Source organism: Lithobates pipiens, unplaced genomic scaffold (genome assembly GCF_037356315.1).
Source record: "Lithobates pipiens isolate NorthernLeopardFrog02 unplaced genomic scaffold, aLitPip1_a1.2 Scaffold_3, whole genome shotgun sequence".
NCBI classification, from domain to species: domain Eukaryota; kingdom Metazoa; phylum Chordata; class Amphibia; order Anura; family Ranidae; genus Lithobates; species Lithobates pipiens.
In genome coordinates this window covers 283,763,178-283,789,052 of record NW_027507790.1, presented here as the reverse complement: position 1 = coordinate 283,789,052, position 25,875 = coordinate 283,763,178, and the positions used below count along the sequence as shown (strand labels likewise).

General features: G+C 48.7%; 1 protein-coding gene across 1 annotated transcript in view; it reads right to left on the bottom strand.

Annotated features, from left to right (window-relative positions):
* Positions 1-6,983: 6,983 nt before the first annotated feature.
* Positions 6,984-25,875, bottom strand: part of TBX22 (T-box transcription factor 22) — a 28,775-nt gene continuing 9,883 nt past the window's right edge. Inside the window, exons 3-8 of the mRNA XM_077463237.1 lie at positions 23,951-24,052; positions 22,952-23,126; positions 15,399-15,563; positions 13,862-13,926; positions 13,708-13,790; positions 6,984-7,829 (exon numbers count right to left, since the gene is read on the bottom strand). Of these exons, the coding sequence (XP_077319363.1) occupies positions 7,279-7,829; positions 13,708-13,790; positions 13,862-13,926; positions 15,399-15,563; positions 22,952-23,126; positions 23,951-24,052 (1,141 nt within the window). The 3' untranslated portion in view covers positions 6,984-7,278. The remainder of the gene's footprint in view (positions 7,830-13,707; positions 13,791-13,861; positions 13,927-15,398; positions 15,564-22,951; positions 23,127-23,950; positions 24,053-25,875) is intronic.

Genomic DNA, 25,875 nt, shown 5'->3' with positions numbered 1-25,875 from the left:
GCATGTTTCTTCCACCTTTTTTAAAACTGAAAAACCGATCATTGTGAGAACGCCGGTATGGTGTCATGGCGTCGGTGTGCGCCCCCCACTGACATGATCCGAATATAAATCCTCTGTAATAATTGTGACTTCTGATTTCTTCTTCTAGTGATTTTTCCATTTTATCCCCCCAGGTGGTGTTTTGGCCTCGGTGTATTTTAATCATTTCTAAGCTTCGGAGGTCCCACTCACACGTGGACGTAGCAGAAACGTGTGAAAAATTTGCTAAAACTTGCAATGGACTTCCAGCGCCAATCAAATAACTTGCAACGCTGAGGTGTGGGCGGGGCCTGAGGATAATGTCACCCCTCCCCCTCACATTGCCACCCGAGGGGCGCATTTTTACGAATGGCAAATCTCATCTCACCATACCGATCGGTGCAGCACCCCCCCCCCCCCCAGAACACACAGCCATTGGCTGCCAGCACTGATTGGAGGATGTTTTCCCAGCATTCCTGAAACCGTCAGACCGACTTCTGTCCACACCGATCGACACCGGCTGATAATCACCCCGGGTGTAGCGAAGGGAGAGTTTGCCAACCCCCCTCCTTTCCTAATCACCAATGCTGGGGGTTATTATTGCATCCCCTGACACCAATGCTGGGGGTTATTATTACATCCACTGACACCAATGCTGGGGGTTATTATTACATCCACTGACACAAATGCTGGGGGTTATTATTGTATCCGCTGACACCAATGTTGGGGGTTATTATTACATCCCCTGACACCAATGTTGGGGGTTATTATTACATCCACTGACACCAATGCTGGGGGTTATTATTACATCCACTGACACCAATGCTGGGGGTTATTATTACATCCACTGACACAAATGCTGGGGGTTATTATTGTATCCGCTGACACCAATGTTGGGGGTTATTATTACATCCCCTGACACCAATGTTGGGGGTTATTATTACATCCACTGACACAAATGCTGGGGGTTATTATTGTATCCGCTGACACCAATGTTGGGGGTTATTATTACATCCCTGACACCAATGTTGGGGGTTATTATTACATCCACTGACACCAATGCTGGGGGTTATTATTACATCCACTGACGCCAATGCTGGGTGTTATTATTGCATCCACTGACGCCAATGCTGGGGGTTATTATTGCATCCACTGACACCAATGCTGGGGGTTATTTTTACATCCACTGACACCAATGCTGGGGGTTATTATTGCATCCCCTGACACCAATATTGGGGGTTATTATTGCATCCCCTGACACCAATGCTGGGGGTTATTATTACATCCACTGACACCAATGTTGGGGGTTATTATTACATCCACTGACACCAATGCTGGGGGTTATTATTACATCCACTGACACCAATGCTGGGGGTTATTATTGCTTCCCCTGACACCAATGCTGGGGGTTATTATTGTATCCCCTGACACCAATGTTGGGGGTTATTATTACATCCCCTGACTCCAAAGTTGGGGGTTATTATTGTATCCACTGACACCAATGCTGGGGGTTATTATTGCATCCCCTGACTCCAAAGTTGGGGGTTATTATTGTATCCCCTGACACCAATGTTGGGGGTTATTATTACATCCCCTGACTCCAAAGTTGGGGGTTATTATTGTATCCACTGACTCCAATGCTGGGGGTTATTATTGTATCCTGACAACAATGTTGGGGGTTATTATTACATCCACTGACACCAATGCTGGGGGTTATTATTGCTTCCCCTGACACCAATGCTGGGGGTTATTATTGCTTCCCCTGACACCAATGCTGGGGGTTATTATTGCTTCCCCTGACACCAATGCTGGGGGTTATTATTGTATCCCCTGACACCAATGTTGGGGGTTATTATTACATCCCCTGACTCCAAAGTTGGGGGTTATTATTGTATCCACTGACACCAATGCTGGGGGTTATTATTGTATCCCCTGACACCAATGTTGGGGGTTATTATTACATCCCCTGACTCCAAAGTTGGGGGTTATTATTGTATCCACTGACACCAATGCTGGGGGTTATTATTGCATCCCCTGACTCCAAAGTTGGGGGTTATTATTGTATCCCCTGACACCAATGTTGGGGGTTATTATTACATCCCCTGACTCCAAAGTTGGGGGTTATTATTGTATCCACTGACTCCAATGCTGGGGGTTATTATTGTATCCTGACACCAATGTTGGGGGTTATTATTACATCCCCTGACACCAATGCTGGGGGTTATTATTGTATCCACCGACACCAATGCTGGGGGTTATTATTACATCCACTGACACCAATGTTGGGGGTTATTATTACATCCACTGACACCAACGCTGGCATACAGTATACATGGCTTGTCGGGGGTCTTCTGCTCTGTAAGCCCCCTGTGCTTCCTGCAATGATGGTCATTGGTGGTCAGTGGCAGCTGTTATTATCCTCTTTATGGTGCAGCCATGTCATGTGACAGTGATAATTACCCCCTCACCCCCACAAGGGGGTAATTGTACAAAGCTGCCCCTATCCCCAGCATTTGTATTGGACCCCATACCTCCAATCAGTGCAGCTCACCCCTCGGCCTGCAGATGGCGCCATGTCAGAGCTGCAGGTGAATGTTAGTAAATACGATCGGTTTGTATTGATTTGAACAGCCAATGATCTGCGAGGATCAGTCTGATGGCATTCTATAGCACATCCCCCGCTCCTCCCAGCATTTCCTGTACAGAACTGTCTGTGTTCCCACGACAACCAATCAGCATCCATCACTCATTATCATTCGTATGAAGATTTGGAATGGGAGGAAATAACGGCACACATTGCGCTGAGCGAAGCGGTTTTATTATAGGATTTGGGGGTACATGGGGGGGAGGGGAGGGGGTTCTGTAGGGAATGTACAAAGCAGAAATCTTCACAGAATTATTACAGATTTTATTTACATTCCGGGACAACCTATCCGGGATGAGCGAGCCGGGGAGGGAGTGCGGGGTCACCGGGGACAGAATGTGGTATTACCGAAGAGGGAGTGCGGGGTCACCGGGGACTGAATGTGGGATCACCGAAGAGGGAGTGCGGGGTCACCTGGGATGGAGTGCGGGGTCACCGGGGAGGGAGTGCGGGGTCACCTGGGATGGAGTGCGGGGTCACCGGGGAGGGAGTGCGGGGTCACCTGGGATGGAGTGCGGGGTCACCGGGGAGGGAGTGCGGGGTCACCTGGGATGGAGTGCAGGGTCACTGGGAACATAGTGTGGGGTCTCTGGGGTGGGACTGAGGGGTCACCAGGTAGGGAGTGTGGGGTCACCAGGGACAGAGTGCGGGGTTCCCCGGGGACGGGGTGCGGGGTCACCAGGGAGGGACTGAGGGGTCACCTGGGATGGAGTGCGGGGTCACCGGGGAGGGAGTGCGGGGTCACCTGGGATGGAGTGCGGGGTCACCGGGGAGGGAGTGCGGGGTCACCTGGGATGGAGTGCGGGGTCACCGGGGAGGGAGTGCGGGGTCACCTGGGATGGAGTGCGGGGTCACCGGGGAGGGAGTGCGGGGTCACTGGGAACATAGTGTGGGGTCTCTGGGGTGGGACTGAGGGGTCACCAGGTAGGGAGTGTGGGGTCACCAGGGACAGAGTGCGGGGTTCCCCGGGGACGGGGTGCGGGGTCACCAGGGAGGGACTGAGGGGTCACCGGGGACAGAGTGCAGGTTCTCCGGGGATTGAGTACGGGGTCACTGAAGAAAATGGGGTGGACTGGGGGGATCCTCACCACCTGTTTTAACCAAATTTTTTCCAGCTCAGGAAAGATGACACCCCCTCCCCCACATCCATCCGGCCCCCCAGAACGCCTCCGGTGACACCGTCCATAGACAACCGAGAGACTCCCAAACGTTCTTTTCCTTCAATCCACCATTGAGACTCCTCCCACGATGTCTCCTCCTACGATGTCTCCTCCCACTATGTCTCCTCCCACGATGTCTCCTCCCATGAAGTCTCCTCCCACTATGTCTCCTCCCATGATGTCCCCTCCCACAATCGGAGACCCTCCCACCATCCCTCACATTCTAATCATGGAAAGTCCAGGGTGTGTGATATTCCAAGGATTCTGCAAGCTCCGCCCCTAATCTCTCACCTACATCACGTGACAGGGAATAGAGGAACTGTATATAGTACAGAATCCTCCACATTGTAATAATGTGAAACTCCACCCATTAATGGCATCAATACCTAAACAAGGATGCCTACTGACGCGTTTCATATCTATGACATCTGGATGAAACGCGTTAGACTGGAGCCTGGGTGACATAATTATTGTAGTTGGTGGGTGGAGTTTCTGATATCCTGATTGTGATATGCATTAGAGATTGGAGAGAGGCCCCACCCCCTATCAATGACAGCGACTATTTTATGTTATTTTGGTATTATGAGTTTTATTACCCCCCCCCGAGGATAAGAGCCAATCACAGAACTCCCATGATACAGAAGCCATGCCACCTCCCGGGCATTAAAGCCCGATACAGCTTCTAAATCGGGCGGCCGCTGTGATTGGCTCCCACAACAGTCACATAATCAGGACCGCGTCCCAATGGCTCCCAATCAAAGCCATGGGGGGGCGGTAACAGCTCAGTCAGTGTGCTGCCATGATGTTACCGCCCAACTTTCTTGCCACATATGTGTCACGTGGTCAGAAAGAAGCTCCGTAGGACTTTCTGCTATTCTCTATCATATGATGGGGGAGGGGCCTTAGAATATCGCACCGGAAGATCCATACTGGGAGAGGGCGCTTTTATCCGCCCCTCGGGGTACTATTTTCATCTACTGATACCAACAATGGGACATAATTCCTCCCAATGACACCAACAATGGGGAATTGTGTATGCCCCCTGAAGGACAGGAAAGGAGGAGGGGCGCCAACTAAGTGTAGGAGTAAAATAGGAGTTAAATACCGCGAGGTAAAAGAAACACTCAGAAGATGAAGGGTTAAACGTTGCCCATAATGAGGTCCTCTGCCCGGAGGCGGGGCTTCCGATCCTCCGGTGACGTCACTTCCGCCCCGGGCCTGTGAGAGACCCGCCTCCTTCCATGCACTGCGGGCGAGGAGGACGAAGCCTGTAGGACGGGGCTACACCCCGGGCAGAGGACCTCACTATGGGCACCGTTTAACCCTTCATCTTCTGAGCGTTTCTTTTACCTCGCCGTATTTAAATCCTTTTCAATACTACACTTAGTTGGTGCCCCTCCCCCCCTCCAGAGTTGGACCCGCTCTTCGGGTGGCCGCCACTGATATTTTATGACTTTCCTGTGTTCTTCTCCTTCTGTTACCCCCGAGGCTCTCTTTGGTTGGGGAGGCGCCCCCTCTTTTTCCTCTGAAGGACAGTAAAGGGGCCCTTTGTTGCTGCACCACCAGACGTTCCGCCAGTAGGGGGAGGCGGCGAGTGTTTTCCATTGTGGGCGGAGTAACAATTATGGGTGGAGTGAAGAAAAGGAACATCGGGACGAATCAGAGACGGTGTCACCTTCCCCTACAAAGAACTCATCACATGACTCCTGAGGGATCTGATTGGCCCCAGTGAGCCCCCCGACTCCCTCCCTGTTCTTGTGGAAGGAGGAGCCTGGTTGTCGGCTTCAGTGGTGCCGATCCGGTGATAATTACTTCCAACGGTCAGGATTGTATCAGATCACACAATTAATCCTCCTGTCTGCGTCCGGCCTGTCAGTAATTTGCAGAATTCTGACCACATATGGAGATACATCATATCACCAAAAGTATTGGGACACCTACCTTTACATGAACTTTAATGACCCCCCCAGTCTCAGTCCGGAGGGTTCAATATTGAGTTGGCTCCGCCCTTTGCAGATATAACAGCTTCACCTCTTCTGGGAAGGCCGTCCACAAGGTTTAGGAGGGTGTCTATGGGAATGTTTGACCATTCTTCCAGAAGAGCATTTGTAAGGTCAGGCACTGATGTTGGATGAGAAGGCCTACCTCGCAGTCTCCGCTCTAATTCATCCTAAAGGTGTTCTATGGGGTTGAGGTAAGGACTCTGTGCAGGACAGTCAAGTACCTCCACTCCAAACTCGCTCATCCATGTCTTTATGGACCTTGCTTTGTGCGCTGGTGAGCAATCATGTTGGAACAGGAAGAGGCCGTCCCCAAACTGTTCCCACAAAGTTGGGAGCATGAAATTGTCCAAAATGTCTTGGTATGCTGACGCCTTAAGAGTTCCCTTCACTGGAACTAAGGGGCCAAACCCAACCTCTGAAAAGCAACCCCCACACCATAATCCCCCATCCCCCACAATCCCCCCTCCCCCACTCCATAATCCCCCCTCCCCCCACTCCATAATCCCCCCTCTGACACCATAATCCCCCCTCCCCCCACTTCATAATCCCCCCTCCCCCCACTCCATAATCCCCCCTCTGACACCATAATCCCCCCTCCCCCCACTCCATAATCCCCCCTCCATCCCCTCCGACACCATAATCCCCCTCCCCCACTCCATAATCCCCCTCTCCCACATCATAATCCCCCCTCCCCCACTCCATAATCCCCCCACTCCATAATCCCCCCTCCATCCCCTCCGACACCATAATCCCCCTCCCCCACTCCATAATCCCCCTCTCCCACACCATAATACCCCCTCCCCCACCACACACACCATAATCCCCCCCACCATAATCCCCCCTCCCCCACACCATAATCTCCCCTCCTCCAAATGATTTGGATTAGTGCACATAGCAAGGTCCATAAAGACATGGATGAGCAAGTTTGGGGTGGAGGAACATGACTGGCCTGCACAGAGTCCTGACCTCAACCCATAAAACACCTTTAGGATGAATTAGAGCGGAGACTGTGAGCCAGGCCTTCTCATCCAACATCAGTGCCCTGACCTTACAAATGCTCTTCTGGAAGAATGGTCAAACATCCCCATAGACACCCTCCTAAACCTTGTGGACAGCCTTCCCAGAAGAGGTGAAGCTGTTATAGCTGCAAAGGGCCAACTCAATATTGTACCCTCCGGACTAAGACTGGGGGGGTCATTAAAGTTCATGTGTGTGTAAAGGCAGGCGTCCCAATACTTTTGGGGATATCGTGTGTGTAAAGGCTGGTGTCCCAATACTTTTGGGGATATGGTGTACCCGTGTGAAGAAGGACATCTTGTACTGTACATTGTCTCTCTGGAGCCGGTCAGAGAAAAGTCGGGTTTATCAGGAACGGTTTTGGGGTCCATGTGGGGGTGACCCGCGTCCATTCAGACCAATCACAAAGTATCTGATGTTACATAATTGTGGTGATTTACAGGCAATGGTGGAGCGGTGACGGCCAGCGGGAACTGTTGGGTCGGCCATCTCTGTGTGACGCGGTTATAGTGTCCGCCATCTTGAAATGGTTGGCGGTGGCGAGGAAATGGGGAGGGACTGAGAAGTTGACCAATCCGTAGGAAGGATGTAAAGAACAATGGAGGGCTTCCCGGGAGGGGAGAAGGTTGGCGGTTGCGGGGAGTCGGTACATCATCTGTGGCGGGGGGGAGGGGAAGGTCTGGACGCTCTCCAGTTTGTTGGATTTGGCGATGCCGAGCGCAGAGAAGATCGGGACGTCCAGCAGGAGCGGAGGAAGCAGCGGCCCGGCCGCGTAGACCTGCTTATCCTGGGTGGGGAAGAGGATGGAGCGCGGCCTCAGGACGCCGGCGGGACAGACCCGATAGCACAGCGGGAGGTTCATATTCTGCAAACAGTTCTCCGGATATGGAAGATTACCGGCGGGAAGGTGGAAGGCCGGGGGTGACGAGGATGGAGAGAGAAGAGGAGACGGCGCTCCACCGCTGGAGGTGATCGGAGACGAGCCGCCTGCAGGGACAGAGAGGAGAGAATTATCACCAATCAATTATATAATATATACTTCACCTCACCACCGACCTCAACCCCAACCCTGGCAGTCTGAGAACGCCGCCCTTCATGGCGGGAACCTTCCAAATCATTGATGATAATCAAGAAACGCGACTCATAGTTACACCATAGGGGGGTATTTCTTGTATTAGTTACAATGTGAGGGAAACTGTTCTACGGAGGTGAGCGGTGCGCTGCATGATCCATCCCCCACACAAGGGTCTCCATATCCCAACATCCGCAAGGAAACCGATATTTAAAGCTTTGGGGTAAAAAAATAAATTGTTATACAAAATATATGAATATGGCCACCTGTGACATCACAACTATAGGGGCTTTTCAGACATTCCAAACCCATAGCCTTGGACATCGAATTTCCCCCCTCCCATGGCCCTCATTATGAAGTTGCCCCCTCCCCCCATGTCCATTAATATGGAGTTATCCCCCCCCCCCCCTACATCCATTGATATGACGTTGCCCACCTCCTCCAGGGCCAATAATATGGAGTTGCCCCCTTATTGGATATACCATCCTTCGTGCCTCTTGGAAGACTTTCCACAAGATTTTGGAGGGTGTCTGTGGGAATTTGTGCCATTTCTGAGGTCAGGTACTGATGTTGGATGAGAAGACTTGGCTTACATCTTGGGGCCTCTCGCACCAAAAAAAAAGACCTGGCTCCTAATCTGTGTTCCAATTCATCCCAAAGGTGTTCAGTAGGGATGAGGTCAGGGCTCTGTGCTGGACGCTCAAGTTTCTCTACACCAACCTAGTCCCCCCATGTCTTTATGGAGCTGATCCAAACTGGTCACACCATGTCTTTATGGAGCTGGTCCAAACTGGTCACCCATGTCTTTATGGAGCTGGTCCAAACTGGTCAACGCATGTCTTTATGGAGCTGGTCCAAACTGGTCAACGCATGTCTTTATGGAGCTGGTCCAAACTGGTCACACCATGTCTTTATGGAGCTGGTCCAAACTGGTCACCCATGTCTTTATGGAGCTGGTCCAAACTGGTCACCCATGTCTTTATGGAGCTGATCCAAACTGGTCACCCCATGTCTTTATGGAGCTGGTCCAAACTGGTCAACGCATGTCTTTATGGAGCTGGTCCAAACTGGTCACCCATGTCTTTATGGAGTTGGTCCAAACTGGTCACCCATGTCTTTATGGAGCTGATCCAAACTGGTCACCCCATGTCTTTATGGAGCTGGTCCAAACTGGTCAACGCATGTCTTTATGGAGCTGGTCCAAACTGGTCACCCATGTCTTTATGGAGCTGATCCAAACTGGTCACCCCATGTCTTTATGGAGCTGGTCCAAACTGGTCAACCCATGTCTTTATGGAGCTGATCCAAACTGGTCACACCATGTCTTTATGGAGCTGGTCCAAACTGGTCACCCATGTCTTTATGGAGCTGGTCTAAACTGGTCACCCATGTCTTTATGGAGCTGATCCAAACTGGTCACCCATGTCTTTATGGAGCTGATCCAAACTGGTCAACCCATGTCTTTATGGAGCTGGTCCAAACTGGTCACCCCATGTCTTTATGGAGCTGGTCCAAACTGGTCAACGCATGTCTTTATGGAGCTGGTCCAAACTGGTCACCCCATGTCTTTATGGAGCTGGTCCAAACTGGTCACCCCATGTCTTTATGGAGCTGGTCCAAACTGGTCAACCCATGTCTTTATGGAGCTGGTCCAAACTGGTCACCCCATGTCTTTATGGAGCTGGTCCACACTGGTCACCCCATGTCTTTATGGAGCGGATCCAAACTGGTCACCCCACGTCTTTATGGAGCTGGTCCAAACTGGTCAACCCACGTCTTTATGGAGCTGGTCCAAACTGGTCACCCCACGTCTTTATGGAGCTGGTCCAAACTGGTCACCCCATGTCTTTATGGAGCTGGTCCAAACTGGTCAACCCACGTCTTTATGGAGCTGATCCAAACTGGTCAACCCATGTCTTTATGGAGCTGGTCCAAACTGGTCACCCCATGTCTTTATGGAGCTGATCCAAACTGGTCAACCCACGTCTTTATGGAGCTGGTCCAAACTGGTCACCCCATGTCTTTATGAAGCTGGTCCAAACTGGTCACCCCATGTCTTTATGGAGCTGGTCCAAACTGGTCACCCCATGTCTTTATGGAGCTGGTCTAAACTGGTCACCCCATGTCTTTATGGAGCTGGTCCAAACTGGTCACCCCATGTCTTTATGGAGCTGGTCTAAACTGGTCACCCCATGTCTTTATGGAGCTGGTCCAAACTGGTCACCCCATGTCTTTATGGAGCTGGTCCAAACTGGTCACCCCATGTCTTTATGGAGCTGGTCCAAACTGGTCAACCCACGTCTTTATGGAGCTGATCCAAACTGGTCAACCCATGTCTTTATGGAGCTGATCCAAACTGGTCAACCCACGTCTTTATGGAGCTGATCCAAACTGGTCACCCCATGTCTTTATGGAGCTGGTCCAAACTGGTCACCCCATGTCTTTATGGAGCTGGTCCACACTGGTCACCCCATGTCTTTATGGAGCTGGTCCACACTGGTCACCCCATGTCTTTATGGAGCTGATCCAAACTGGTCACCCCATGTCTTTATGGAGCTGGTCCAAACTGGTCAACGCATGTCTTTATGGAGCTGGTCCACACTGGTCACCCCATGTCTTTATGGAGCTGGTCCAAACTGGTCAACCCATGTCTTTATGGAGCTGGTCCAAACTGGTCACCCCACGTCTTTATGGAGCTGGTCCAAACTGGTCACCCCATGTCTTTATGGAGCTGATCCAAACTGGTCACACCATGTCTTTATGGAGCTGGTCTAAACTGGTCACCCCATGTCTTTATGGAGCTGGTCCAAACTGGTCACCCCATGTCTTTATGGAGCTGGTCTAAACTGGTCACCCCATGTCTTTATGGAGCTGGTTTTGTATATAGGGGACAGACATGCTGGAACAGGTTGAAAGAGCACACACGTCTCCAGCGCCTTTTGTATGATGGACACGGGGTGGGCTTTCTGGATCAGGCTGTAGATTTATTATTATTATTAGTAGTAGTAATTTGAATATTTATGTCTTGTTTTTGTATCCTAAAGCACAATTGATCAGATGAGATTCCAAAATATATCATTATTATCAGCTGTTTTATAAAAACAAAACAAAAAAAATTTTTTATTGAGTTTTACAAGGAATTAAAGCTGCAACAGTGTTATTAATTATAATAAAAATAATAATAATACAAATATTACTCCTGCTACTACTACTAATAATGATATTTATGTCTTTATCCCAAAGCACAATCGATCAGATGAAATGTCCTTCTTTATTATCAACAGAGTTATTTTTTTTTAATACTGTTTATTAAGTTTTAAAAGGGAAAAAAAAAGCTTCAACAGCATTATTATTATTATTATTATTATTATTATTAATATTATTATTATTATTATTAATAATTATGTCTTGTTTTTGTATCCCAAAGCCCAGATGAGCAGATAAGATGTCCTTGCAAGATATATTATTATTATCAGCTGTGTTATTTTTTCATTTTGTTTTTTTTAAATACTGTTCATCAAATTTTACAAGGAAATAAGGCTCCAACAGTGTTATTTTTGTGAAAATAATTAGTATAATAATATAATAACTTATTGTTATTATTAATAACAATAATAATAATAATAATAAAAAAATAATGATGAAATAATAATTATGTCTTGTATTTGTTTGCCAATGCATAATTGATCAGATGAAATGTCCTTTCAAAATATATAATTATTATTAACTATGTACATTTTTATTTTTATTTCTGTTTATTGAGTTTTACAAGGTAATAAGGTTTCAACAGTGTTGTTATTAATAATAAATAAAAATGAGACATATAAATATTATTTTTATGTTTCCCAAAGCACAATTGATCAGATAAAAGGTCCTCTTGGAATATATCATTATTACCAACAGTTTTTTTTTATCTACTGTTTATTAAGTTTTACATAGAAAAAAGGCTTCAACAGTGTTTTTAATATTATTATTATAAATGATGTCTTGTTTTTGTATCTCAAAGCCCAGATGAGCCGATAATAATAATAAATCTTGGAAGGACATCTTATCAGCTGTGCAATTTTTTTCATTTTATTTTTTTAAAATACGGTTTTAAATTTTACAAGGAAATAAGGATTCAGCAGTGTTATTTTTGTTATTATTATAACTAATTATAACTAATTATTATAACTTATATAAATTATTAATTATAATAATATTTATGTCTCATATTTGTTTGCCAAAGTAGAATTAATCAGATGAAATGTCCTTCCAAGATATATAATTATTATCAACTTTGTAAGTTTTTATTTTAATTACTGTTTATTGAGTTTTACAAGGTAATAAGGTTCCAACAGTGTTATTATTATTATTATTAATAATAATAATAATATTTATATGCCTCATTTTTGTTTCCCGAAGCACAATTGATCAGATGAAAGGTCCTCCTGGAATATATCATTATTATCAACAGAGTTTTTTTTTAATACTGTTTATTAAGTTTTTACATGGAAAAAAGGGTTCAACAGTATTATTATTATTATTATTATTATTAGTATTATTATTATTATTATTAATTATGTCTTGTTTTTGTTTCCCAAAGCACAATTGATCAGATGAAATGTGACCAAGATATATTATTATTATTATCAACTGTGTTTTTTTTTTATGTTTTTTTTAAAATACTGTTTAGTGAATTTTTTTTCAAGGAAATAAGTCTTCAGCGGTGTTATTATTATTATTATAATAAAATATTCACATTTATTTTTTGTATTGCACAGCACAATAAATGATCAGAGGAAATGTCCTCCTGGGATTTATCTCATTATTCTTATATTTTTTTTGGCGCGGTATTTATATGGCTCCGCCTATTTGTACATCGCTGTCCCTATCTGTGGATGTCGGGCACCACTATAGATTTGTGACGTTGTATTTTCCGCAGTTTAGTTCTGTGTGTTGTGCTTCTTTATTGTTGGCACAAACTGTTCATTTTTTTGAGGTCCCCTCCCCCCTTCTTAGGTTGGGGGGGTATTGATAGGTGTAAGTTTTTTAGGTAATCTTGGACCTCGAATGGGGGGGGGGGGGGGGGGACCTCCATAGACTCGTCCTGAGAAATAAAATCTTGTCACATTCAGAAGTGGGCGGCGCCCCGCAAATCTACAATGTATCAATCAGGACGATCGACTTCCTGTCTCTTCTACATTATCTGCTATAAATAATCATCTATTAAAACAAATTCAATGATTGAAGTTCCTTGAAATATCAAGAAAACTCAACATAAAAAATAATCCAACGTGACGCAACGTGACGCAACGTGATGCGCGGAGCCGGAGGAATTTTTCAGTTTCCCGCAGCAATAAAAATTACAACTTAAAAAAATTCCCTTTTTGCTGTGTAGAAGGAATTCGGATCCCTTGGCGGTTTCTCCCCATCGCCTGATTTTTTTGGCATTGTTTTGCCCGTTTTCCACGCGTGGTGCCGCCCTCGGGTTGCTATGCGTTTTTCGGTGCTGCGCGGTTTACATTTTTTCCGTGCGTACCGCACCATACATTATTTACATTATTGGGGTAATTCGGGGCTGTTATTGGGCGTTCCGGGGTGGAAAGCCGCCTGAAATTCGCCCTTCTTCCCGCCAGTGAAGACACGCCCACAGACAACATTTTGGCACCAAATCAAGTTTTTGGAAAAGATCTTCGTCTCCTGGATACACCAATCAGAAATGACCATTGTTTCCTCCCATCTCCCCCTCTCTGTGATTGGCCGAGACCCCTATGATGATGTCATCACTCCACTATGACACGTTTCTCTTACCCGCTGTCCTGGACAAAGCCTTGAAGTCTATGGCCAGCGCCGGTCTCCAGGGGTAACTCTCCAGCAGCCCGTCCAGCACTCCTCTATAAAAGATGAACAGAGTCACCGACCGCCACCCCCGACAGCACCGGCAACCACAAGAGCTGACACTCACCTGTTCCTCCCGGGGTCCCGGAATCCCTTGGCGAATGGATTGCGGTCTATCTTCAGCTTTGTTATCTGAGGAGGAAAACCATACAAATGAAATGAAGGAATCCCGGCTCTATGGAGGCACCCGGCCAGTACGAGAGGAGATTCAGAGGAGATTCAGAGGAGCCTCAGAGGAGATACAGAGGAGACTCAGAGGAGACTCAGAGGAGATACAGAGGAGATTCAGAGGTGACGGAGAGGAGATTCAGAGGTTACGGAGAGGAGATTCAGAGGAGATTCAGAGGTGACAAACAGGAGATTCAGAGGAGATTCAGGGGTGACATAGCAGAGATTCAGGGGTGATGCAGAGGAGATTCAGAGGAGACACAGGAGATTTAGAGGTGATTTAGAGGGGATTCAGAGGAGATTCAGAGGAGACTCAGAGGAGATTCAGAGGAGAATCAGAGGCGATTTAGAGGAGATTCAGGGGTGACAGAGGAGACACAGAGGAGACACAGGAGATTTAGAGGGGATTCAGAGGGGATTCAGAGGTGACAAACAGGAGAGTCAGAGGAGACAAAGAGGAGATTTAGGGGTGACATAGAAGAGATTCAGGGGTGATGCAGAGGAGATTCAGAGGAGACACAGGAGATTTAGAGGAGACGCAGAGGAGATACAGAGGAGATTTAGAGGAGACACAGAGGAGATTCAGGGGAGACAAACAGGGGAGTCAGTGGAGATTCAGAGGGGACTCAGAGGAGACAAAGAGGAGATTCAGGGGCGACATAGAAGAGATTCAGGGGTGATGCAGAGGAGATTCAGAGGAGACACAGGAGATTTAGAGGTGATTTAGAGGGGATTCAGAGGAGATTCAGGGGTGACGCAGTGGAGATTCAGAGGAGATACAGGGGTGATGCAGAGGAGATTCAGAGGCGATTTAGAGGAGATTCGGGGTGACGCAGAGGAGATTCAGAGATGACAGAGGAGATTTAGAGGAGACTCAGAGGAGACACAGAGGAGACACAGGAGATTTAGAGGTGATTTAGAGGGGATTCAGAGGAGATTCAGGGGTGACGCAGTGGAGATTCAGAGGCAATTTAGAGGAGATTCAGGGGTGAAGCAGAGCAGACACAGGAGATTTAGAGGCGATTTAGAGGGGATTCAGAGGAGATTCAGAGGAGATTTAGAAGAGATTCAGAGGAGATTCAGGGGTGAAGCAGAGCAGACACAGGAGATTTAGAGCCGATTTAGAGGGGATTCAGAGGAGATTCAGAGGAGATTTAGAAGAGATTCAGAGGAGATTCAGGGGTGACACAGAGGCTGCCAGCTGTCGCTGTGGCTCCAGGACTTTCCAGCACGCTGGACATTTTAAATTATATTATTTGCCTGCTGAATGATTTGTGATTCAGAACCCTCCTGCCACAAAGCACAGCCAGCTCCTACACCTCTTAGCCACGCCCACAGCCTGCTGATTGGAGCAGCCCACTAATGAATCTCACAGGAAGCTGATACAAGGACAGATTTGGGACGATGCGGCACACATACAGAAGATTGCGGCTCACCTGCTGGTTCTGATAGGCGGTCACCGTGGTGAACTCGGTCTCCTTGAAGGAGAAGGTCCTCACCCCTTGGGCCGGCAGGGACTGGATCGGGGACAGGTCGATCGTGGCGTCCTGGGCGATGACGTGGACCCGCGGTTTGTATTTGTGCATCGATTGAAGAATGACCTACAAAGAGAATTCCCGTCACTCTCTGACAGACACAGAGAAAGTCTCATTCACTTACATTGAAGTCTTATAGGAAAGAAGGTCTCGGGGTTGTTGGGGTCTCAGGGTCTTGAGGGTTTCAGGGGTCTCGAGATCTTGGGGTCATGGGGGTCATGGGGGTTTTGGGGTCTTGAGGGTCTCAAGGTCTCGGGGGTCTCAGGAGTCCCAGGGTCTCGGGGGTCCCGGGATTATGGGGTCTCGGGGGTCTTAGGGTCTCAAGATCTTGGGGTCTCGCGGGTCTTGGGGTCCTTGGGTCCTGGAGTCTCACGGTCTTGGGAGTCCTGGGGTCTCAGGAGTCCCAGGGTTTCGGAGTCTCGGATCCTGGGATCTCAGGGTCTCTGGGGTCTCAGGGTCCTTGGGTCTCAGTGTCCTGGGGTTTGAGGGAGTTCCGGGGTCCTCAGTGTCTTGGGATCCTCGGGGATCTTGGGGTCTTTGAATCTCAGGGTCCAAGGGTCTCAAGGGTCTTGGGATCTCGGGGGTTTCGGGGTCTTTGTGCCTCGGGGTCTCTGAGTCCTTGGGTCTCAGGAGTCCCGGGGTGCTCGGCGGTGTCAAGGTCCTCCGGGGTCTCTGTGTCTTGGGGTCCTGGGGTCTCTGGGGTTTTGGGATCTCGGGGGTTTCGGGGTCTTTGGGTCTCGGGGTCCTGGGGTCTCTGAGTCCTTGGGGTCTCGGGTCCAGGGGTCCTTGTGGGTCTCGGGGATCTCGTGGTCTCGGTGTCCCAGGGTCCTGGGGTCTTTGGATCTCGGGGTCTCCAGGTCTCAGTGTCCCAGGGTCCTGGGGTCTTTGGATATTGGAATCTCAGGGTCTTGGGTCCTGGGCTCTTTGGATCTCTGAGTCTCTGGGTCTCGGGTCCTTGGGTCTTTGGATCTTGGAGTCTCGGGTCCTGGGGTCTTTGGATCTCGGAGTCTCGGGGTCTCGGCTCCTGGAGTCTTTGGATCTCGGAGTCTCGGGGTCTCTGGTCCTGGGGTCTTTGGATCTCAGGGTCCTGGGGTCTTTGAATCTCGGGGATCTCTGGGTCTCGGGGATCTCTGGGTCTCGGTGTCCCAGGGTCCTGGGGTCTTTGGATCTCGGGCTCTCGGTGTCTTGGGTCCTGGGGTCTTTGGATCTCGAGGGTCTTTGGATCTCGGGGGTCTCAGGGTCTTTGGATCTCGGGGGTCTCGGGGCCTCGGAGTCTCGGGTCCTGGGGTCTTTGGATCTCGGGGGTCTTTGGATCTCAGGGGGTCTAAGGGTCTCGGTGCCCCAGGGTCTCGGGGGTCTTGGAGTCTCGGGGGTCTTGGAGTCTCGGGGGTCTCAGAGTCTCAGGGTCTCGGAGTCTCGGGGGTCTTGAAGTGTTGGGGGTCTTGGAGTCTCCGGGGTCTCGGGTCTTGGAGTCTTGGGGGTCTCGGGATATTTGGATCTCGGGGGTCTCAGGGGTCTTGGAGTCTCGGGGTCTTGGAGTCTCGGGGGTCTCAGGGTCTTTGGATCTCGGGAGTCTCGGAGGTCTCGGAGTCTCGGGGGTCTTGGAGTCTCGGGGGACTCGGAGTCTCGGGGGACTCGGAGTCTCGGAGGTCTCAGAGTCTCGGAGGTCTCAGAGTCTCGGGGTCTCGGAGTCTCGGGGGTCTCAGAGGTCTCGGAGTCTCGGAGGTCTCAGAGTCTCGGGGTCTCGGAGTCTCGGGGGTCTCAGAGGTCTCGGAGTCTCGGGGGTCTCAGAGGTCTCGGAGTCTCGGGGGTCTCTCGGAGTCTCGGGGGTCTCGGAGGTCTCGGAGGTCTCGGAGTCTCGGAGGTCTCAGAGTCTCGGAGGTCTCAGAGTCTCGGGGTCTCGGAGTCTCGGGGGTCTCAGAGGTCTCGGAGTCTCGTCTCGGAGTCTCGGGGGTCTCAGAGGTCTCGGAGTCTCAGGGGTCTCGGAGTCTTGGGGTCTCGGGTCCCGGGAGTCTTCTTGCAGAGCCTCGTATGTTTTCCCTGAGATCCGATCGGAGAGAATGAGACGAACGTTTCTACAATCTGAGGCGCTTTTCATTCCTCTGACAATTCCGTGTTTTTTTCCCAACGCCTCAAATAAACACGCGGCGGCGGCGGCAGGAAAACTGCGCCATCCAGAGTCCTCATGTGATTGGATGATGAGATCCGCTCTGCTGATGGCACCAAATGGATCTGCGGGACGCTGAGTGCCGGGCTGTGTGAATGGCGGGTACAGGAGGGCGGCCAATCGTGTGCTAGATAAGTCCCATCTCCTCACACGTGATTGGGCATTCTAAGTGAACACGGCTCCTCCCTACTCACCATCACTTCACAATCACATGTCACACATATGTGCTGCTGGGAGCGATCACATGTCCCATGATCTCCTATGAGCTCCAATCACAGCTCTGCGATTTGGGTGGGAGGAGGGTGTGTTCTACCCGCACCGGGGAGGGGTATTAACAATTGCAGAGGAGGGAGAGAGGAGGGGGGAGAGAGAGGGAGACAGGGGAGGGGGAGAGAGAGGGGAGAGGGGGCAGAGAGAGAGGAGGGGAAGAGAGAGAGGAAGGGAGAGAGAGAGAGGAGGGGGAGAGAGAAGAGGGGGGAGAGAGGAGGGGGAGAGAGAGGAGGGGAAGAGAGAGAGGAAGGGAGAGAGAGAGGAAGGGAGAGAGAAGAGGGGGGAGAGAGGAGGGGGAGAGAGAGGAGGGGGAGAGAGAGGAGGAGGAGAGAGAGGAGGAGGGGGAGAGAGGAGGGGGAGAGAGAGAAGAGGGGGGAGAGAGGAGGGTGAGAGAGAAGGGGAAGAGAGAGAGGATGGGAATAGAGAGAGGAGGGGGAGAGGAGGGGAAGGGAGAGGAGGGGAAGAGAGAAGAGGGGGGAGAGAGGAGGGGGAGAGAGAGAGGAGGGGGAGACAGATAGGAGGGGGGGAGAGGAGGGGGAGAGAGAGAGGAGGGAGAGAGAGAGGAGGGGAGAGAGAGAGGAGGGGGAGAGAGAGGAGGGGAAAGAGAGAGGGGGAGAGTAGAGGGAGAGAGAGGGGGCAGAAAGAGAGGAGGGGGAGAGGGAGAGGGGGCAGAGAGAGGTGGGAAAGGGGAGAGGAGGGGGAAGGGGAGAGAGGAGGGGGAGAGAGAGATGGGGGAGGGGAGAGGAGGGCAAGAGAGAGGAGGGAGAGGAGGGTGAGAGAGAGAGAGAGAGAGGAGGGGAGAGAGAGAGGAGGAAGGAGGGGAGAGAGAGAGGAGGGGTGAGAGAGTAGGGGCAGAGAGAGGAGGGGGGAGGGGAGAGATACAAAGTAACATTTCCTGAGATGGAAGGAGAGAGAGGAAGAGAGAGAGAGGAGGAGGAGAGAGAGGAGGGAGAGAGAGAGGAGGAGGTGGAGAGAGAGAGGAGGGGGATAGAGAGGAGGAGGAGAGAGAGGAGGGGGAGAGAGAGGAGGGGGTGGAGAGAGAGAGGAGGGGGATAGAGAGGAGGAGGAGAGAGAGGAGGGGGAGAGAGAGGAGGGGTGGAGAGAGAGAGGAGGGGGATAGAGAGGAGGAGGAGAGAGAGGAGGGGGAGAGAGAGAGGAGGGGGAGAGAGAGAGGAGGGGGAGAGAGAGAGGAGGGGGAGGGGAGGGGAGAGTAAACCTTTGATGGGCATTAAATAAATAAATAATAAATACATAGAATGAACTCTTTACAGAAAAATGTAAAACAAAATAAATGAATAAATAATAATAAATAATTCACTGTGGATGAAAAGACGGAAAAGCGACCAATGATCAAACAGATGATATTTTTTCTATTGGCCAATAAAAAAACATCAAAGCTCAAAAACACTTTACAAATATTGTACAAAAACTCTTGATAGACACCCGAGACGGCGACGCTCAGTCCGGTGTAAATGCCGCCTATAGGGGGCCTCTACTACCAATGGGGACTTGTTCTGCAGATTTCTGGCCGCCATGCTGATCCTCTGGCTTCAGTCCGGCACTGACCAGGAATTTGCTTGTCCGCTGTGTCTGGGAATACTGAAGCCAGAGGCAGCCAGGAAAATAGCATTTTCAGGAAGACATCAGAATGGCAGCCTGATAAATGGAGACCTCCAGTGATGGAGGGAAGAAGACTTTTGGGATGGGTATGATGAGTTATATTGGGTATGGTGGTATATTTGGGGGGTATGAAGGGTTATATGGGTATGGTGGTATATTTGGGGGGTATGATGGGTTATATGGGTATGGTGGTATATTTGGGGGGTATGATGGGTTATATTGGGTATGGTGGTATATTTGGGGGTATGATGGGTTATATTGGGTATGGTGGTATATATGGGGGGGTATGATGGGTTATATTGGGTATGGTGGTATATTTAGTGGGTATGATGGGTTATATTGGGTATGGTGGTATATATGGGGGGTATGATGGGTTATATGGGTATGGTGGTATATATGGGGGGTATGATGGGTTATATTGGGTATGGTGGTATATTTGGGGGTATGATGGGTTATATTGGGTATGGTGGTATATATGGGGGGTATGATGGGTTATATTGGGTATGGTGGTATATATGGGGGGGGGGTATGATGGGTTATATTGGGTATGGTGGTATATTTGGGGGTATGATGGGTTATATGGGTATGGTGGTATATTTGGGGGTATGATGGGTTATATGGGTATGGTGGTATATATTTGGGGGTATGATGGTTTATATTGGGTATGGTGGTATATTTGGGGGTATGATGGTTTATATTGGGTATGGTGGTATATTTGGGGGTATGATGGGTTATATTGGGTATGGTGGTATATATTTGGGGGTATGATGGGTTATATTGGGTATGGTGGTATATTTGGGGGTATGATGGGTTATATTGGGTATGGTGGTATATTTGGGGGGTATGATGAGTTATATTGGGTATGGTGGTATATATGGGGGGGTATGATGGGTTATATTGGGTATGGTGGTATATTTGGGGGGTATAAAGGGTTATATTGGGTATGGTGGTATATTTGGGGGTATGATGGGTTATATGGGTATGGTGGTATATTTGGGGGTATGATGGGTTATATGGGTATGGTGGTATATATTTGGGGGTATGATGGTTTATATTGGGTATGGTGGTATATTTGGGGGTATGATGGTTTATATTGGGTATGGTGGTATATTTGGGGGTATGATGGGTTATATGGGTATGGTGGTATATATGGGGGGTATGATGGGTTATATTGGGTATGGTGGTATATATTTGGGGGTATGATGGGTATATGGGTATGGTGGTATATATGGGGGGTATGATGGGTTATATGGGTATGGTGGTATATATTTGGGGGTATGATGGGTTATATGGGTATGGTGGTATATATGGGGGGTATGATGGGTTATATGGGTATGGTGGTAAATATGGGGGGGGTATTATGGGTTATATTGGGTATGGTGGTATATATTTGGGGGGTATGAAGGGTTATATTGGGTATGGTGGTATATTTGGGGGGCATGATGGGTTATATTGGGTACAGTGGTATATTTGGGGGGTATGATGGGTTATATTGGGTATGGTGGTATATTTAGTGGGTATGATGGGTTATATTGGGTATGGTGGTATATTTGGGGGATATGATGGGTTATATTGGGTATGGTGGTATATATGGGGGGGTATGATGGGTTATATTGGGTATGGTGGTATATATGGGGGGTATGATGGGTTATATTGGGTATGGTGGTATATTTGGGGGTATGATGGGTTATATGGGTATGGTGGTATATTTGGGGGTATGATGGGTTATATGGGTATGGTGGTATATATTTGGGGGTATGATGGGTTATATGGGTATGGTGGTATATATTTGGGGGTATGATGGGTTATATGGGTATGGTGGTATATTTGGGGGTATGATGGTTTATATTGGGTATGGTGGTATATATTTGGGGGTATGATGGGTTATATGGGTATGGTGGTATATATGGGGGGTATGATGGGTTATATGGGTATGGTGGTATATATGGGGGGTATGATGGGTTATATTGGGTATGGTGGTATATATGGGGGGTATGATGGGTTATATGGGTATGGTGGTATATATGGGGGGTATGATGGGTTTATGGGTATGGTGGTATATATGGGGGGTATGATGGGTTATATTGGGTATGGTATATGGGGGGTATGATGGGTATATGGGTATGGTGGTATATATGGGGGGTATGATGGGTTATATTGGGTATGGTGGTATATTTGGGGGGTATGATGGGTTATATTGGGTATGGTGGTATATATGGGGGGTATGATGGGTAATATTGGGTATGGTGGTATATATGGGGGGTATGATGGGTTATATGGGTATGGTGGTATATATGGGGGGTATGATGGGTTATATTGGGTATGGTGGTATATTTGGGGGGTATGATGGGTTATATTGGGTATGGTGGTATATTTGGGGGGTATGATGGGTTATATTGGGTACGGTGGTATATTTGGGGGGTATGATGGGTTATATTGGGTATGGTGGTATATTTAGTGGGTATGATGGGTTATATTGGGTATGGTGGTATATTTGGGGGTATGATGGGTTATATTGGGTATGGTGGTATATTTGGGGGTATGATGGGTTATATTGGTTATGGTGGTATATATGGGGGGTATGATGGGTTATATTGGGTATGGTGGTATATTTGGGGGGGTATAAAGGGTTATATTGGGTATGGTGGTATATTGGGGGTATGATGGGTTATATGGGTATGGTGGTATATATTTGGGGTGTATGATGGGTTATATTGGGTATGGTGGTATATATTTGGGGTATGATGGGTTATATGTTTATAGGTGGTATATTTGGGGGTATGATGTTTTTATTGGGTATGTGGTATATTTGGTATGATGGGTTATATGGGTATGGAGGTATATATGGGGGGTATGATGGGTTATATGGGTATGGTGGTATATATGGGGGGGTATGATGGGTTATATGGGTATGGTGGTATATATGGGGGTATGATGGGTTATATGGGTATGGTGGTATATATGGGGGGTATGATGGGTTATATGGGTATGGTGGTATATTTGGGGGTATGATGGGTTATATGGGTATGGTGGTATATATGGGGGGTATGATGGGTTATATGGGTATGGTGGTATATATGGGGGTAGATGGGTTATATGGGTATGGTGGTTTATGGGGGGTATGATGGGTTATATGGGTATGGTGGTATATATGGGGGTATGATGTTTATATGGTATGGTGGTATATATATGGGGGTATGATGGGTTATATGGGTATGGTGGTATATATGTATGCTGGGTTGTATGGTGGTATATATGGGGTAGATGGGTTATATGGGTATGGTGGTGATGGGATATATGGGTATGGTGTATATGGTTATATTGGTGGTGGTATTTATGGGGGTATGATGGTTATATTGGGGTGCAGACCTCTGGCTGAGAATAAGCGCACACCTACATGTCCTTTGTCGTCCATCTCGTTGTTGGTGAGTTTGACGCGGTCGAAGTTGATGATTTGCCTCATCCAGGTCTCCCCGGAGCAGGGCGAGTCGGGGTGAATGTAGAGTCGGGGGGTGATACACGAGTGGTCGGTGTTCCCGGCAACCATCCACTGCGAGCTGTGATAGACGTACCTGGAGAGAACAGGAAATATTCATATTAATACCCCCAGAGGCTCAGTTTGCATATATAGGGGTAGGGTCACAGGTACTCAGCCTGCCTATATGGGTGGGGTTACAGGGGTATAGCCTTCTTTTATGAGGGGTTACAGGGCTATAGCTTCCCTATATGGGGGGGGGGGGGGGTTACAGGGTATAGCTTTGCTATATGGGGGGTTACAGGGGTATAGCCTGCCTATATGGGGGGTGGGGGAGGGGTTGACAATGGCTCATCGTGCATTTGTAGGGGGCTGCAGGGGTCTATCTTGCCTATATGGGAAGGGGGATTAGGAAGTCAGGATGGGGTGCCTATCCTGTTTCCCCAAAAATAAGACCTAGCGTGATTGTCGGTGATGGCTGCAATATAAGCCCCATCCCCCAAATAAGTCCTAAAGTCCTTGTGGGGCTTATTTTCGGGGGAACAGGGTAGGGCTTATTTGGGGGGTAGGGCTTATATTGCACCCATCACCGACAATCACGCTAGGTCTTATTTTTGGGGAAACAGGGTATATGTGGCACTACAGAGGGCTTAGGCTCGGGTATAGGGGACTCAGCCTGCCTATATGGGGGCCACATGGGCTCAGCTATATGAGGAGGGGGCTGTGTTAAAAGGTCTCCACCTGTCTTTATAGCGTGGGGGGAAGGGGCATCAGGACCTCAGCCCACCGATAGTCTGTTTAGTAAGGGGGGCTAGAATGGGGGTCACTGTGCATTCCTGGTAATGATAGGATTGAGGTCAGAGCATGGGGGGGGGGGGCTGGAATGGGGGAGGGGGGCTGGAATGGGGTCAGAGGTCAGACCTGTATCTCTTGGAGTCCACAGGGATGATGTCCATGGCGATATAATATTGCTTTCCTGGATCCAATCCTTTCACCTTCACCCTCACCGATGGGAACATCCGCCTACAACACCGAGAAATACATTATTACAGGGGACATAAGGGGGGTCCTGACATACAATGGGGGGTCCTGACATACAATGGGGGGGTCCTGACATACAATGGGGGGTCCTGACATACACTGGGGGGTCCTGACATACAATGGGAGTCCTGACATAAAATGGGGGGCGTCCTGACATACAATGGGAAGTTCTTACCTACACTGGGGGGTCCTGACATACAATGGGGGCCCTGACATACAATGGGGGATCCTGACATACAATGCCGGGGTCCTGACATACAATGGGGGGTCCTGACATACAATGGGGAGTCCTGACATACAATGGGGGGTACTGACATACAATGGGGGCCCTGACATACAATGGGGGATCCTGACATACAATGCCGGGGTCCTGACATACAATGCCGGGGTCCTGACATACAATGGGGGGTCCTGACATACAATGGGGAGTCCTGACATACAATGGGGGGTACTGACATACAATGGGGAGTCCTGACATACAATGGGGGGTACTGACATACAATGGGGGCCCTGACATACAATGGGGGATCCTGACATACAATGCCGGGGTCCTGACATACAATGGGGGGTCCTGACATACAATGGGGAGTCCTGACATACAATGGGGGGGCCCTGACATACAATGGGGAGTCCTGACATACAATGTGGGGGCTCTGACATACACGGGGGGTCCTGACATACAATGGGGGTCCTGAAATACAATGGGGAGTCCTGACATACACTGGGGGGTCCTAACCTACAATGGGGGGCCCTGACATACAATGGGGAGTCCTGACATACAATGGGGGGTCCTGACATACACTGGTGGGGGGTCCTGACATACAATGGGGGGGTCCTGAGTTACAATGGGGGTCCTGACATACAATGGGGGGTCCTGACGTACAATGGGGGGTGGTCCTGACATACAATGGGGGGGTCCTGAGTTACAATGAGGGTCCTGACATACAATGGGGGTCCTGACATACAATGGGGGGTCCTGAGTTACAATGGGGGTCCTGACATACAATGGGGGGTCCTGACGTACAATGGGGGGTGGTCCTGACATACAATGGGGGGGGTCCTGAGTTACAATGAGGGTCCTGACATACAATGGGGGTCCTGACATACAATGGGGGGGTCCTGAGTTACAATGAGGGTCCTGACATACAATGGGGGTCCTGACATACAATGGGGGGGTCCTACCTCACCGCAGTCTCTAATGACAGCAAATACCCACAATTCTACTACAGATAATGGGATTTGTTACAAACCAATCAGTTTCCAGGTTTTATTCTCAAAGCTTCATTGGAGAAGCTGATTTAATTTTTACCATTTTTTTATTTATTTTTTTGCCTTCCTCGGGATGAATTGTGTATGTGGGATTGTCTGAGGTTTTTTCCCCTTTTATTGGTTGAACTGGATGGACTTTTTTCACCCCGACTAACCATGAAATCCCCCCCAATGTGCGATTAGCTCAGCCGCCAAAATTCATTAGATCCGGGGAAAATCCGATCGCCTCTCGGGGATCGGGAAGGAATTTCTTCCCCGGCTGTAGCAAATTGGATCATTGGCTCTGCTGGGGGTTTCACCTTCCTCTGGATCAACTGTGGTATAGAATTGTGTATATGGGATTGTATGATATTATTATTATTATTTGTGGTTGAACTGGATGGACTTGTGTCTTTTTTCAACCTGACTAATTATGAGAACTATGAGATTCAACAACTCAGCAAAATATTAACAAGATACATTTAATTAAAAAAAATGTAATACATTTTATATTATTTTATTAGTATTTATTTTTGCATTATTTTATATACATTCTT